At 48.9% G+C, this 15,207-nt stretch overlaps 1 protein-coding gene across 1 annotated transcript in view; it reads right to left on the bottom strand.

The window, feature by feature from the left end:
* DNAH10 (dynein axonemal heavy chain 10) overlaps window positions 1–15,207 on the bottom strand; it is a 135,871-nt gene that overhangs the window by 95,066 nt on the left and 25,598 nt on the right. The window contains exons 5-10 of the mRNA XM_066260762.1: window positions 10,991–11,106; window positions 10,541–10,757; window positions 7,358–7,515; window positions 6,430–6,660; window positions 4,313–4,503; window positions 3,142–3,340 (exon numbers count right to left, since the gene is read on the bottom strand). Coding sequence (XP_066116859.1) covers window positions 3,142–3,340; window positions 4,313–4,503; window positions 6,430–6,660; window positions 7,358–7,515; window positions 10,541–10,757; window positions 10,991–11,106 — 1,112 coding nt within the window. The remainder of the gene's footprint in view (window positions 1–3,141; window positions 3,341–4,312; window positions 4,504–6,429; window positions 6,661–7,357; window positions 7,516–10,540; window positions 10,758–10,990; window positions 11,107–15,207) is intronic.

The raw sequence follows: 15,207 nt of genomic DNA, 5'->3' as shown, positions 1-15,207 counted from the left end.
CACATCGTACTTTAATTTTTTTTTTGTATTTTTCTGAAGCTGGAAACGGGGAGAGACAGTCAGACAGACTCCCGCATGCGCCCGACCGGGATCCACCCAGCACACCCACCAGGGGGCGATGCTCTGTCTCGACCAGAGCCACTCTAGCGCCTGGGGCAGAGGCCAAGGAGCCATCCCCAGCGCCCGGGCCATCTTTTGCTCCAGTGGAGCCTCGGCTGCGGGAGGGGAAGAGAGAGACAGAGAGGAAGGAGAGGGGGAGGGGTGGAGAAGCAGATGGGTGCCTCTCCTGTGTGCCCTGGCCGGGAATTGAACCCGGGACTTCTGCACACCAGGTCAACGCTCTACCACTGAGCCAACTGGCCAGGGCCCGTACTTTAATACTTTTAACAGCATTTCTCCTGCCCTGTGCACAGGAGCCTTGCAGGGACACAGTCGGCCCAGTTTCTGCTCCTCACCGCATCGCCAGCAGTCAGCTCAGTGCCCGGCACCCTGTGCGTTCTCAGGAAACGTGTCGACTTAAATGAGTGCCCAGACCCTCATGAGACCAATCAGCCACTTAGCCCTTGAACATTCTTTCAAAAGAGAGCGGCCAGAGTGACAGGAGGCCTGGCCGGTGGGCGGCTGCTGAAGAGAGGGACGATGAGGAACGGCTGATGAAGAACAGGAGAGAAGGTCTGATGCAGCCGCTAAGGAATTCCAACATTTAGTGAAAAGACAGAGCGGGAGGGTTTTGCAAAGGATACCAAGGAAGAGTGGCCAGAGGCTAAAGGGGAACCAGAAGAGGGAGAGAGGGATGTCACCAAAGATACAGAGAAGTCACCACAGTCTTGTGTGCTCTGGATGTTCCGGCGCATTCTGTGCGCCATCTGTCTCTTGGCTGCTCTGTGACATGGGAAGGCCCACTGTCAGGGCCACTGCTAGGAGAATGGACTCAGTGTGCTTGGACATCAGCCAGCGCGCCCTCTGACTGTTCTCCAATTTGTCATTTGCTGAGAATCCCCGAGGAATAATTCTATTTTATCTTTTTAATTCAAAGAGGAAAACATGGTTTTGGGTAACTGCGTTGTGCTGTATTTCAGTTATCTGCAGCTGTCATCCACTGCGTCCTCCAGCTGCGGTCCTGAATGGCACAGGCCCGGGTCAATGCTTTCAAGAGAGAATGATCTTGGCACCTACACTGACCAACGCTGGGTTCCTGTGCCCTACAGGAGTCATTCAACACTTCTTCCAGAACTCCTGCCCTTGGGCACAATCTGCTGGGTTTCTTATTCGGCTTGGCCAAGAATCTTGCCAAAGCTTGAGTCTAGGCCATGAGTTCTACATAAGTTCTTGGAAAGAAGGAATTTCCAAGCCTTGTGTGTTGGGCATAGTGTGATCCAAAAAAATACAACATCAGCCCTGGCCAGTTGGTTCAGCGGTAGAGCATCAACCCGGCATGTGGAAGTCCCGGGTTCGATTCCCGGACAGGGCATACAGGAGAAGCTCCTATCTGCTTCTCCACCCTTCCCCCTCTACTTTCTCTCTCTTCCCTCCTGCAGCTAAGGCTCCATTGGAGCAAAGTTGGCCCTGGCGCTAAGGACAGCTCCATGGCCTCCACCTTAGAAGCTAGAATGGCTCTAATTGCAATGGCGCAATGTCCCAGATGGGCAGCGCATCGCCCCCTGGTGGGCATGCCAGGTGGATCCTGGTCGGGCACATGTGGAAATCTGTCTCTGCCTCCCCCCTTCTAAATTTGAAAAAATACAAAAAAAAAAAAAATACAACAAGGACTTCATTTCTGAGGGCACGGGACTTTAGAAGGAGCTTGACCACAGGGAGGGGAGAGAGGGGGCCGAGTGGGCTCTGAAACGTCGGCCGTGTGCTCTGGAGCAGGGGAGGCAGGGAGAAGCAGGATGCCCTCACCACGATCACGAGTGTGTGCCCTTTGCCTTTCACCAGGACCTGCAGGCTGGTCTCCCTCTGCTCCCCTGCGACCTTGCAACAAGATGCCTCATCCGTTGTGAGTTTACAGGCAAAGCAATCTCCCCAATAAATGGGTATAAATGTTTTAAAAAAAAAAAGGCCAAGGCCCTGGCCGGTTGGCTCAGTGGTAGAGCGTCGGCCTGGCGTGCAGGAGTCCTGGGTTCGATTCACGGCCAAGGCACACAGGAGAAGCGCCCATCTGCTTCTCCACCCCTCCCCTCTCCTTCCTCTCTGTCTCTCTCTTCCCCTCCCTCAGCCAAGGCTCCACTGGAGCAAAGTTTGCCCAGGTGCTGAGGATGGCTCTGTGGCCTCTGCCTCAGGCGCTAGAATGGCTCTGATTGCAGCAGAGCAACGCCCCAAGATGGGCAGGGCATCGCCCCCTGGTGGGCATGCCAGTTAGATCCCAGTTGGGCGGGCAACTCTAACCACCTTCACGCACATTAAAGAAAACACGCTCCAGCCTGACCAGGCGATGGCGCAGTGGATAGAGCAGGGGTCCCCAAACTACGGCCCGCGGGCCGCATGCGGCCCCCTGAGGCCATTTATCCGGTCCCCGCCGCACTTCCGGAAGGGGCACCTCTTTCATTGGTGGTCAGTGAGAGGAGCATAGTTCCCATTGAAATACTGGTCAGTTTGTTGATTTAAATTTACTTGTTCTTTATTTTAAATATTGTATTTGTTCCCGTTTTGTTTTTTTACTTTAAAATAAGATATGTGCAGTGTGCATAGGGATTTGTTCATAGTTTTTTTTATAGTCCGGCCCTCCAACGGTCTGAGGGACAGTGAACTAGCCCCCTGTGTAAAAAGTTTGGGGACCCCTGGGATAGAGCATCGGACTGGGATGCGAAAGACCCAAGTTCGAGATCCTGAGATCGCCAGCTTGAGCGCGGGCTCATCTGGTTTGAGCAAAAGCTCATCAGCTTGAGCCCAAGGTCACTGGCTTGAGCAAGGGGTTACTCGGTCTGCTGAAGGCCCACGGTCAAGGCACATATGAGAAAGCAATCAATGAACAATTAAGGTGTTGCAACGCACAACGAAAAACTATTGATGCTTCTCATCTCTCCATTCCTGTCTGTCTGTCCCTGTCTATCCCTCTCTCTGACTCTTTCTCTCTGTCTCTTAAAAACAAAAACAAAAAACAAAAAACAAAAAAAAGAAAACGTGCTCCAGCTGCCCTACCTGCAAGACACTGTACAGGTCCTGGCAGATGCTGGCCATGTAATCTGTCCTCTCAAACAGCCGTTTCCGGTCAAACTCCCACCGGGCTTCTCTCCCCGAAGCTTCGATCTTGGCCCTGGTGTCAAAATAGGCCTTTTTCCATGTGTTGAGGGTGTTCCTGGCCTCCAAGGTTTTGTGCTGTGCACTCGCTCGGTTCTCTCTGGATCAGAGAGATGCAGTGATAGGAAGGAAGGCAGAGCAGCTACGAGTCTGAGCCCAAGTCCCCAGGGGAACAGGTTTCTAACTGAGGAGCAGAGCCTCCCTGACTTCACAGCCTCTTTGCAGAGACTCACTGGGCGAGGGGACGCTCTGCCACAATGAGCAAAGGTGTGCCAGGAACTCCCCGCTGCGACCCAGGCGACCTCGCGGGTGGCTGCCCCTGCACAAGGCTGCGGCCCGCCCGCCCAATTAAGCTTTCTGCCTGAGCTGGAAGGGCCACAGGTGGCAGGGGGTCCCAGGCCACAAGTCAACAGTAGGGGCTGTAACATGATAATAACATCAAAATGATAATACCAAGGTTTTGTACCTATGTCACCTCTACAGATTTCTTTCTTTTTTAAAAAAGAAAGTGGAAAAAAAGCCTGACCAGTGATGGTGCAGTGGATAGAGCAGTGGCCCAGAACACGGAGGGCCCAGGTTTGAAACTCCAAGGTCGCTGGCTTGAGCAAGGGGTCACTGGCCTGGCTGGAGCCCCCCCAACCCCGCCAAGGCACGTATGAGAAAGCAATCAATGAACAACTCAAGTGCCACAACTACGAGTTGATGCTTCTCATCTCTCTCCCTCCCTGTCTCTTTCCCTCTCCTTCTCTCTCTCTCTCTCTCTCAAAATCAATTTTAAGAAAAGTGAAAAATGATCTGTGTCTCCTTCAACATTTGATCCTCAGAGACTGTTCCATCTGGGGTCAGAACTGAGGATTTTCTGACCCTGTGCCTCTGTCTCTCCAAGGACAGCTGAGGAAGAAGGTCCTAGTAAAACAGGGCGACCTACATATCCACACAACAGCCTACAAATCAGCCGTGAGAAGGAGGAGGAGTGAGCACGGAGGCTTGCTGCAGCCCGGTCAGCCTGGGCAATGTGGTGCCGAGACACCACACGCTCCTAAGGACGCATGGTGTCGTCGCTACTCCTTACTTGAACAAGGTCCGCAGGTTCACCACTCTGCAGACTCTCTCGGCGATCTCCCAGGCAATCCGCTCCATGAGGGGCACCATCCTCTCGTCCTTGTTGTAGTGTCGGGAGATGATCCACACCAGCCTCAGCGCACTCATCATGGATGGGATGGTCTCCCGGACAACGTGAAAGCTAGACCCGTGCGTTAGGTTCTGACCAGAGACGTGTGTGCACACGTGCACGAGAGACAGAGAGAGAGAGAGAGAGAGAGAGAGAGAGAGAGAGAATGAGACAGAGGGCGCAGAGCAAGCAACCTTAGCCTCGGGGTCAAAGAGGTTAACAGAGCCACCATGTGCGGCAAGCTGCACTCTTCTTAATCCCCCCTCCCAAAATGCACTTATCACGGGAGAAAGTGTTGAACAAACAAAGGTTTAAAATAGGTCTGTATGGACCATCATAAAAAGACAGCGTTATAATTTAAGGCAAATAAAGCACTTTGCAGAAGTGTACATAAAGAATGTGTATATACATATCATATGCATATATAACTATACTAAATTTCATGGCAGAAGTGCCATCAAATCAATCGAAATCACTCATTTTGCAAAGAAGGAAATGATGATGTCACTAACATCAACTCAGTGACAGGTTCCACTTGGACCTCAAGCCCTCGGACCCGAGCAGGGGCTGAATCACCTACACAGCCTCACTTGTATGTGCGTGTGCACACGTGTGTGTGTCCATGGATATATATTTACACTTGTACCACGTGCACAGTGGTACCTGCGCCAGCTGCTTCCCCAGTGCTGCTCTTGGCACCAGAAACCTCCAGCAACCACATAAAGAAAGTCGTCTCCTTGCCCCCATTTTCCAGAGAAGGAGATGGGCTGAGAGGTGGCACACGCAGATTGGGGTGCTCGGGTCCGGGCTTGTTCCCGGTATGGTGCTCACCACACACAGCTCATTCCCTCAGATGCAAAACCAGGACTTCTGCTGGCCTCTTTCTTGGGACAAGAATAAGGATTCCTGGGCTTGGAATACTGCATCTGTGCATAATAAATTCAGCGTAGAAAAGAATTCCCCCCCAAAATGAAATGGAATTACACTTGTGCATTGTTGGTGGAAAACAGCTCTTGCAATATCTCTAACAGGTAAACAGGATTACCATAGTACCTACAATTCTACCCCCAGAGATACAGCCAAGTGAATTAAAAACAGGGATTCAAACAAATGATCTGTGCAGCCATGCTCACAGCAGCACAGTTCACCACTGCCGACAGGGAGAAATAACCCACACCCACCAACAGGTGATGGGTACACCACAGAGGCCTATCCATACGATGGAATATTGTTGGGCCTTAAAAAGGAACAAAAAGCCTGACCAGGCGGTGGCGCAGTGGATAGAGCATCAGACTGGGATGCAGAGGACCCAGGTTCAAGACCCCCGAGGTCGCCAGCTTGAGCACGGGCTCATCTGGTTTGAGCAAAAAGCCCACCAGCTTGAACCCAAGATCGCTGGCTCCAGCAAGGGGTTACTCGGTCTGCTGAAGACCCATGGTCAAGGCACATATGAGAAAGCAATCAATGAACAACTAAGGTGTTGCAACGCGCAATGAAAAACTAATGATTGATGCTTCTCATCTCTCTCCATTCCTGTCTGTCTATCCCTCTCTCTGACTCACTCTCTGTCTCTGTTAAAAAAAAAAAAAAAAAAGGAACAAAATTCTGACACCAGGATGAACCTTGAAAACATTATGCTGAGTGGAATAGACCAGACACAGAAGGACAAATACCGTATGATTCCCCTTATGTGAAATAGCTGTAATAGACAAATCATAGAGACAGAAATTAGAGCAGAGGTTATCGGGAGCAAGGGGGAGGGGGCCCACTGTGTAAGCGGTGCAGAGCTTGTGGTGGGGATAGCGGACAGTTCTGGATCTAGACAGAGATGATGAGGGCATGGCACTGCAGATATATTTAACGCCACTGAACTGTACGCTTACCAGCGATTAAAATAATGAATATTACTTCATATACCCTTCACAACATTCTTTAAAACACTGAATTTTTAGGAAGGAAACTTCCCCGTGAGTCCACACGGGGGCTGAGATGCTGAGGTGCCACCCCAAGCGCAGTACCTTGAAGTGGCGCTCCACGGTGGACAGGAACCGCACGTTGTCTGAGGCCTCCATGTGCAGCTTGAATAACTCCGTTAAGACTGGCTGCAGGTTAGCCACGAGCATGGACTCGGACTCCTTGATCACGTCCAGGACTTTCCTGACTATCGGAAGCTTTGTCTGCTCGTGGAGTGCACTTAGGGTTGCATTTCTTTCCCTCCAGAATTCGATTTCAGCCAGAGGACCATTCCCCTGAGAGGCGATATGAACACAGAAACAACTGTCACCATGAAGGTGGAGCGCACACATGGGGCTAGATCTCCAGCAGCCATTCCTCTGATCCCAAACGCTCCACATAAGGGCCAATCTGTACAAGGACTATGGGGGTGGACACTGGACCCAGGATGGTCTAATCAGAGTGCATCTCAGGACTTCTGCTGGGCGTGCTGGACAAAGACACTCATCTTTCTCTGGACGATGTGGGGATGTCGGGCCAGACACTGTTGCAAGTCGCTACCAGGAAGGAAGCCAACCTGAGGAGGGCGGCCCCACAGAAAGGATGGAACTTAGAGATCTAGAGAGAAACAGAGCCAGAGTCTTGATCAAGCCATTCCTGAAACCAACATGATGCTGGACTTTTTTTCAGTTAGGTGACAACAAATTCTTTCTTATTTAAGCCAGCTGAGCTGGGTTTCCTGTTTTCGGCAGCCCAAACATCCTCACTGATACACAGTACTATCTTTATCGACCCAGGAGGGGACCTGGTAGCACCCTAGCATCAGAGAGCCTGAGAATGATGATCTCAGGTATGTTTCCTTCGACGTTTCAAGGAGGCCACAAAACAGTAAGGAAAGAGGCTAGACCACACAGATCCCCCAGCCCCTGGCTATTCCTCAGGGAAGCAAGCAGGAACTGTATCAGGGATCCTCAAAGGCCACGCACAAGGTACCTGAGGTGTCTTTTTCAGCTGGCCGCTGACAACCGAGGATATCTGATTCAGCCAGTTTATCACACACTGCTCCAAGGTTTCAACGGTTTCCACGTCGGCTGCCAGGGTAGACACCTCTCCCTCTACACTGATGCTTGGCATCTCTAACTTGATCTCACCTAGGAGAATAAAAGTGCTCAGTCAACCACCAGTTTGAAAAAAAACGATTATAGACAAAAATGTTCCAGTTGACCCGTTGGCTCCTGAGCTCCTGTCTCCTTACGTCAGCATGGTAAGGTCTGCTACATCCCCTGTCCTAATCATCTATGTGTCATTCTCTTTCGTTAAAGTAATGTCTAAAACATTTTAGAGATTAAATCATTGTTCTAGCATTAAGTTCAATCAAATTGATTTTAGTGATAGAGCGTCGGCCTGGCGTGCAGGAGTCCCGGGTTCGATTCCCAGCCAGGGCACACAGGAGAAGCACTCATCTGCTTCTCCACCCCTCCCCCTCTCCTTCCTCTCTGTCTCTCTTCCCCTCCTGCAGCCAAGGCTCCATTGGAGCAAAGTTGGCCCTTGAGCTGAGGATGGCTCTGTGGCCTCTGCCTCAGGTGCTAGAGTGGCTCTGGTTGCAACAGAGCGGCGCCCCAGATGGGCAGAGCATCACCCCCTGGTGGGCATGCTGGGTGGATCCCGGTCAGGCGCATGTGGGAGACTGTCTGACTGTCTCCCCGTTTCCAACTTCAGAAAAATACAAAAAAATCAAAATTAAAAAATAAATAAATAAAAATTGATTTTAGTTATTTAAGATGTTCCTGAATTTACAACCTAGTAATTTTCATTTAAAAATTGAAAAACTGCCAGGCCTGTGGTGGTGCAGTGGATAAACTGTCCACCTGGAACGCTGAGGTCACTGGTTCAAAACCCAGGGCTTACCCAGTCAAGGCACATACCAACAAGCAAGCAATGAACAGCTAAAGTAAAGTAATTCTGAGTTGATACTTCTTGCTCACCACCTCCCTCTGTAAAATCAACACATAAAATCTTTTTTTTTTTTTTTTTTTTTTTTTACAGAGGCAGAGATAGACAGGGACAGACAGACAGGAACAGAGAGAGATGAGAAGCATCAATCATCAGTTTCTCGTTGCGCGTTGCGACTTCTTAGTTGTTCATTGATTGCTTTCTCACATGTGCCTTGACCGTGGGCCTTCAGCAGACCGAGTAACCCCTTGCTGGAGCCAGCGACCTTGGGTCCAAGCTGGCGAGCTCTTTGCTCAAGCCAGATGAGCCCGCGCGCGACCTCGGAGTCTCGAACCTGGGTACTTCCGCATCCCAGTCCGACGCTCTATCCACTGCGCCACCGCCTGGTCAGGCCACATAAAATCTTTTTTAAAAAAATAAAATAAATAAAAACTAATAAACCAACCAGAGCTCAGTAGCTATTTGGGGAAACCTCCATGATGAAACACAGTCCAAGACAAATCAAAAGCAATGACCTCAGAAGAAACCCAGATAAAATAAAGGGGAAAAAAGAATAAAAAACATGCTGAATCCCAACTCTTAGTCTCAGAGATCTGAGACAACACGGCATCCATCAAGCACGTACAGGATGTGATGGGCAACGCACAGATCAGAAGAAGACATTACAATTAAAAATGTAAGAGCGGATATAAAAACCCAGCGAGGGGGTGGGAGGGTAAACAAGGGTTGAGAAACTCTTCAGGAAAGAACACAAAGACAAAAAGATGGGGAAATGGGGAAAAAAGAGACAGAATCAACAGCATTCATTCAACGGGCATGAGTAGAAGAACAGAGACAAACCATGAAGAAAACACCAAGAAAATTCTTCCGGCTGGAAAGGCTAGGCCCGCAGACTGAAAACACTCACAGAGCACTTGGCAAAATGAACCACACACCAATCACCATCATGAGATTTTGATACCAGGGATAAAGAGACAAATCTGAATGCTTACATCAAGGTGTGGGGGCCGGGAGAGGGAAAGGATGGGAAAGCAAGCCCAAAGAGCATCCAGTTTCTCCTCTGGAACACTGAATGCTGGGGGCAAAAGTGAAGAAAACAGTATTCAAAGAATCTGTGCCAGAATTACTTTCAACTTAGACTTTGTACACCCAGACAAATTGTTAACCTTGAAGATAGAAGAACGTCATTTTCAGACATGCAAGCTCTCATAAAACTATTTCCTGCACATATTTCCTTAGGAAGTGACAAAAGGATGCATTCCTGCACAGTCAGGAAGTAAACCCCACTGAGGAGAAGGGACAGACACACTGCAGCGGGGATGACAGACAGCGTGACACGTTGAGAGAGCAACGGCCCACCTGGCAATGGGGATCCCTGGCTAGCAGGAAATCTATCGGAAAAGGAGGGGCTTTTGCAAAAACAAATAGGCTGTATAAGTATTTTTATAAGATTATCATTCCCAACAGAGAAAATTCCTACAAAGTGGGTGTGCTCAAGTTTAAAGTAGGGAGAGGTTTACTTTCCTAGAATCAGAAAATTCTGAACCCTAACAGCCCGTGCAGATGAACGCTCTGGTGGCTTCTCAGCTCCAAACCTCAGTACAACCACCAGCTGACTCACACTCCGACCCTACTGTTCTCCACGCATGGCACACGCTCTCCCCTTCCCGTGAGGTGCAGAGCAGCTCCATCCAACTGATGGCCCACCTTGGACAGGGCCCTGCATTGTGGACACAGAGATAGCTAAGCCCCAGGACCCAGCCCTCAACCCATTCTTGTTCATGGAAACCCTCCCTACTCCATCAACTTCCCTGATTTTATTTTATTTTATTTTTTAAGTGAGAGGAGGGGAGATAGTGAGCCTGACTCCCACATGCACCCCGACCAGGATCCACCCAGCAACCCCCATTGGGGGCCAATAGTCAAATCAACTGAGCTATCCTCAGCGCCTGAGGTAGACTCTCAGACCCTCAGTGCCCCGGGCCACACTCACACCAATTGTGGGAGGGGAAGAGGGAAAGAAGTGGGGAGGAGTAGGGGGAGAGAGATGGGGAGAAATCAGATGGTCGTTTCTCTTGTGTGCCCTGACCAAGAACTGAAGCCGGGATGTCCATACACCGGGCTGACCCTCTATCCACTAAACCAACCAGCTAGGGCCATAAATTGCCTTCTTAAAGTAAAACTCATCATGCTTCGCTAACAAGGAGAAAAAGGACAGCTTACCTTCAAGTTGCTGTATTGTTCTTTGAATGTTGTCTGCAAATTTCTGGACGTTCATTAAAAATTCATCCCGTATTAACTGAAAGCTGTGATATTCTACTGCTTCTCCAGGCAGTTTAGGCAGGTCCACTTCATGCTCAGGAGACTCCAGGGTTTCTCCAGGTGTGGCTGCCATCGTTGACTCTTTGTGCTGATTGAAGGACAGCGCTGGCAAGAAAATCTGAAATGCCACGTGTACAGAACAAATCATTCCGCGACACCATGTTCCATGACCCATGTTCTTCAGTGGCCTCTGGCTTTATGTTTTTTATAATGGGAGGAACAAACGTAAGGACAGAGCCCACGACAGTGTCTGGAACGTTAAGAGCTGCCACCTGCCTACTCGTGGAATGAATGAGTCAGGTGGCCTTCATCTTAGAAACGCTGGGATATCTTCCCTCTGCCCATGTTTACCTGAGAAATAACATTTTTCAGCAGATGAAGCATGTTTGCATTTATAATCCCAAATTCCAGCATTTCGGGCATAATTTCCATAGCTTCCTTCATATCGCTGGCCTCAGAGATCGTCTCTGAAAGGGAACAGATTCCGCGGGTCATGTGGGTGGAGAAGTGATGAACAGTCAATGTTTCCAAGCATATGGGAACCAGCTCCCTCTTCCCGAGGAGGAACAGAGGAACATTCCAGCACAGACTCAGAATACAAGCTAACTTCTATTCACATGAATCCCTGGGCCTGTGAGGAACTGAAATACATGTTACATCCCAGGAGACAGACCACAGCAAACCCAAAGTGAATTTTATAAGTTTTATTGCCAACCTGCGCAGTCGGCCTGACCTGTGGTGGCAGTGGATAAAGCATCAACCTGGAGACACTGTGGTTGCCGGTTCAAAACCCTGGCTTGCCTGGTCAAGGCACATATGGGAGTTGATGCTTCCTGTTCCTCCCCCTTCTCTCTCTCTCTCTCTCTCTCTTCCCCCTCCTCTCTAAAATAAAAAATTTTTTTAAAAACCTGCGCAGGGACTGAAGGTAACCGCGCAAGGGAACACTGCAGTCCCAAGCTTCTAAAATGGCTCCTTTTTATAGTGTGGTTATCTAGGTTGAGCAAGCAAGCAGCGTTTACAAGGGCGAAGGAGGTGCGATTAGCTGACCTTATTCTTGGCTAAGTTTCTAGGGTAGGGCTTCCTGGATGTTGAGTACATAGAGTTCAGTGGAAAATATTGCTACATTTCTAACGGTTGTTTATTTTTTGCCTCCAGCCATGTACTGGATGTACTCAGTTTTCATGGCTGGTGGCCTGCACTGCTTGTCCTAAGATATCACATTCCCCCCTTTTCTTCTTACTAGTTCAAACCATTGAACTTTGGTATTGCTCATCCGAACTGGGTATAATCTGGTAGGGCTAAGCTAAGACCATAAGTCTTACAGTATCTATTTTTTCTTGAACAAATGTCGTGATGCAACCGCAACAAACTGGAACTGGACCCCAAACTGATGCAATCAATTTGGGTTTTATACACTGGCCAGTGATCAGCCTACTATGCCTCTCACAATGGACAGTGATGAGCTCAGGGGGAGAGGGGTATTTATAGGCGAAACCTACAAGGTTACAATGTTTTCAGCACGTTTGTACAATATCTTTGCAAAAGTATACAAGTACACACTGTTCTAAGATAATAAACTATCTTTCTGAAATATCTGCAGGGCTGACACACAAGGAACACATCCTGCCTTTGCTAGCAAGATTAGATTTGCTGAGGCTTATGAGAATTTTCTACTTTAGCTGTACCTATAAGCTAATTGGGTCAGGGGTCGTCCCTGGTATGTGCTGGGACGCTGATAGTGTGCCCTTAGTACTACAAGCCTTATGGATTGAATTCTCTTTTGTACATACTGCATGAGGCAGTTGATAATACACGGACCAATGGTGACCCCCCCACACTATAAGCAAAATGAGGGGTCTGGTAAGAGCAGTAAGTAACATAGTGAGCCAAGGGGATGAAGAGAATACATTCTCATACTAATTTCTTTCTGCCTTTTATTTTTCTTCTCTGTACTAACCTCCTACAACTTGCACAAACCTTCTGCAATTTACAAAAACCTTTAATTTTTATGAACTTTCTTATCTATTCGGAAATAACTGGCTTTATAATAACTTACTTTCTCTCTTTTTCATTCTAAAGTATTTCTATACCTTATACCTTTTATTACCAAAACTATAATTTCCTTTTAGTCAGAACTCTTAATTTTAAAAATCTTAACTTTTACCTTTAGTGACAACTAAGCTGGCAATAAGTAATTTTCTTTTTTTTTTTTTTTCATTTTTCTAAAGCTGGAAACAGGGAGAGACAGTCAGACAGACTCCCGCATGCGCCCTACCGGGATCCACCCGGCACGCCCACCAGGGGCGATGCTCTGCCCACCAGGGGGCGATGCTCTGCCCATCCTGGGCGTCACCATGCTGCGACCAGAGCCACTCTAGCGCCTGAGGCAGAGGCCACAGAGCCATGTCCAGCGCCCGGGCCATCTTTGCTCCAGTGGAGCCTTGGCTGCAGGAGGGGAAGAGAGAGACAGAGAGGAAAGCACGGCGGAGGGGTGGAGAAGCAAATGGGCGCTTCTCCTGTGTGCCCTGGCCGGGAATCGAACCCGGGTCCTCCGCACACTAGGCCGACGCTCTACCGCTGAGCCAACCGGCCAGGGCAAGTAATTTTCTTTAAAGTATACTTCTTCTTGGAGGTGTCCTCCCTCTAAGTAGCTAGATTTATAGGTTAAGTGTAAGTACACATATATTTTTTATTACCTTGTAGCTTCCCTTCTAACTAAGGGACTTATAGTAGTACATGTATTAACTCTTAAGACAACTTGTTCTGGCTTTCTTTTGACCTTAGTTCCCCTCCCTCTCTAAAGTCTAATTAAAAGGAGGTCCTTAGTGAGTTTCTCTAGGCATTAGCCATGCGAGGACCGGTCAACTTCTGGTTTGTGGCTGAAGCAGGGCATGCTGTCCTTCTCAGGGTCAGCTTACAAGAGTTGGTGGGGTCAGTCTCCGCTGTCCACAAGGGTGTCTCTGCAGGGACTGTAAGCTTCAGCCAGCTGTGGTGGACCCAGGCGGGTATGCCTTCTACTTTGGCAGTAGTGGGAGTGGTTAGGATCATGGCGTATGAACCCGTACACGTGGGAGTCAGTCCTTGGGTGGTGTACTTCTTTACCTATACTGAGTCTGCAGGCTGGAAGGGATGTATTAGGTCTTCTGGCAGTGCTGAAATTACCTCTTGGACAGTCTTTTGGACAGCCTGCTGAGTAATCTATAGACCCTGTAAGACTCAGGGGTCCCCAAACTTTTTACACAGGGGGCCAGTTCACTGTCCCTCAGACCATTGGAGGGCCGCCACATACAGTACTCCAGTACACTGACTACTAATGAAAGAGGTGCCCCTTCCGGAAGTGCGGCAGGGGCCAGATAAATGGCTTCAGGGCCGCATGCGGCCTATGGGCCGTAGTTTGGGGACACCTTCTGTAAGTACTTAAGGAAGGAGTGGTTATTTAATTTAGTTGTTTTATTTCCTCTCTGAATTTCGGTAGGAAGGGAGGGAGTCTCTTAAACATTATCTCAAAAGGAGTGAATTCTTCCCTGTAAGGGATGTACCTCACCCTAAGGAAGGCTAAGGGGAGTAAGGTGGGCTACTTTCTACCGGTTTAAAACAAGTTTAAAGTTTCCTTTAAGATCCGATTCATGTTTTCTACCTGTCAATTACTTTAGTAAAATCTATTTCTAAACGTTCACCTGGGAAAGTTCTCTCTCTGTTTCTCTTTATAATTTCTTTACTTTGCTTAATATTTATTTGGGTACAGAATAAACACTTAGAAATTATGCTTTCTCTATTAGATTCTAAGTCTGACATTTCTAATTGGTTGTAAAAAAAAAAAACCCTTTGGCAACCTGGGTTCTAGAAAAGTTACTAAAATTTCCTAAAACCCCACTGGTTTCAGGGCTACCTTATTGGTAGCATTATCAGCTGCTTGCTTGGTTTTTCTTGAGAGTTTCTACGGAGTCCTCCTCTCTAGGTGGCCTGGACAGTGGATGATGACCACTACTTCAGGAGAGCAGTCTCCTACGTTCTCCAGGGTGAGGGTTTGAGCCTCACCTTTGCTGGTTCTTTTTTTTTTTTTTTTTTTTTTTTTTTTTCATTTTTCCGAAGCTAGAAACGGGGAGGCAGACAGACAGACTCCGGCATGCGCCCGACCGGGATCCACCCAGCATGCCCACCAGGGGGCGATGCTCTGCCCCTCCGGGGTGTCGCTCTGTTGCAACCAGAGCCACTCCAGCACCTGGGGCAGAGGCCATGGAGCCATCCACAGCGCCCGGGCCATCTTTGCTCCAATGGAGCCTCGCCGCGGGAGGGGAAGAGAGAGACAGAGAGGAAGGAGAGGGGGAGGGGTGGAGAAGCAAATGGGTGCCTCTCCTGTGTGCCCTGGCCGGGAATCGAACCTGGGACTCCCGTATGCCAGGCCGACGCTCTACCACTGAGCCAACCGGCCACGGCCACCTTTGCTGGTTCTTAAGGCTTCTCCTGATGGCCCCTCTTCGACTGTGCCTGTCTTAGGTTATTCCTGCCTTTAGGAATCTTACTCGTCTTTGGCTAACCAGCCATCTTAGGGGTCAGAGTTATTTATG

Source organism: Saccopteryx bilineata, chromosome 2 (assembly GCF_036850765.1).
Source record: "Saccopteryx bilineata isolate mSacBil1 chromosome 2, mSacBil1_pri_phased_curated, whole genome shotgun sequence".
NCBI classification, from domain to species: domain Eukaryota; kingdom Metazoa; phylum Chordata; class Mammalia; order Chiroptera; family Emballonuridae; genus Saccopteryx; species Saccopteryx bilineata.
The sequence above is the reverse complement of the archived record's forward strand: the minus strand, read 5'-3'. Positions and strand labels throughout refer to the sequence as shown.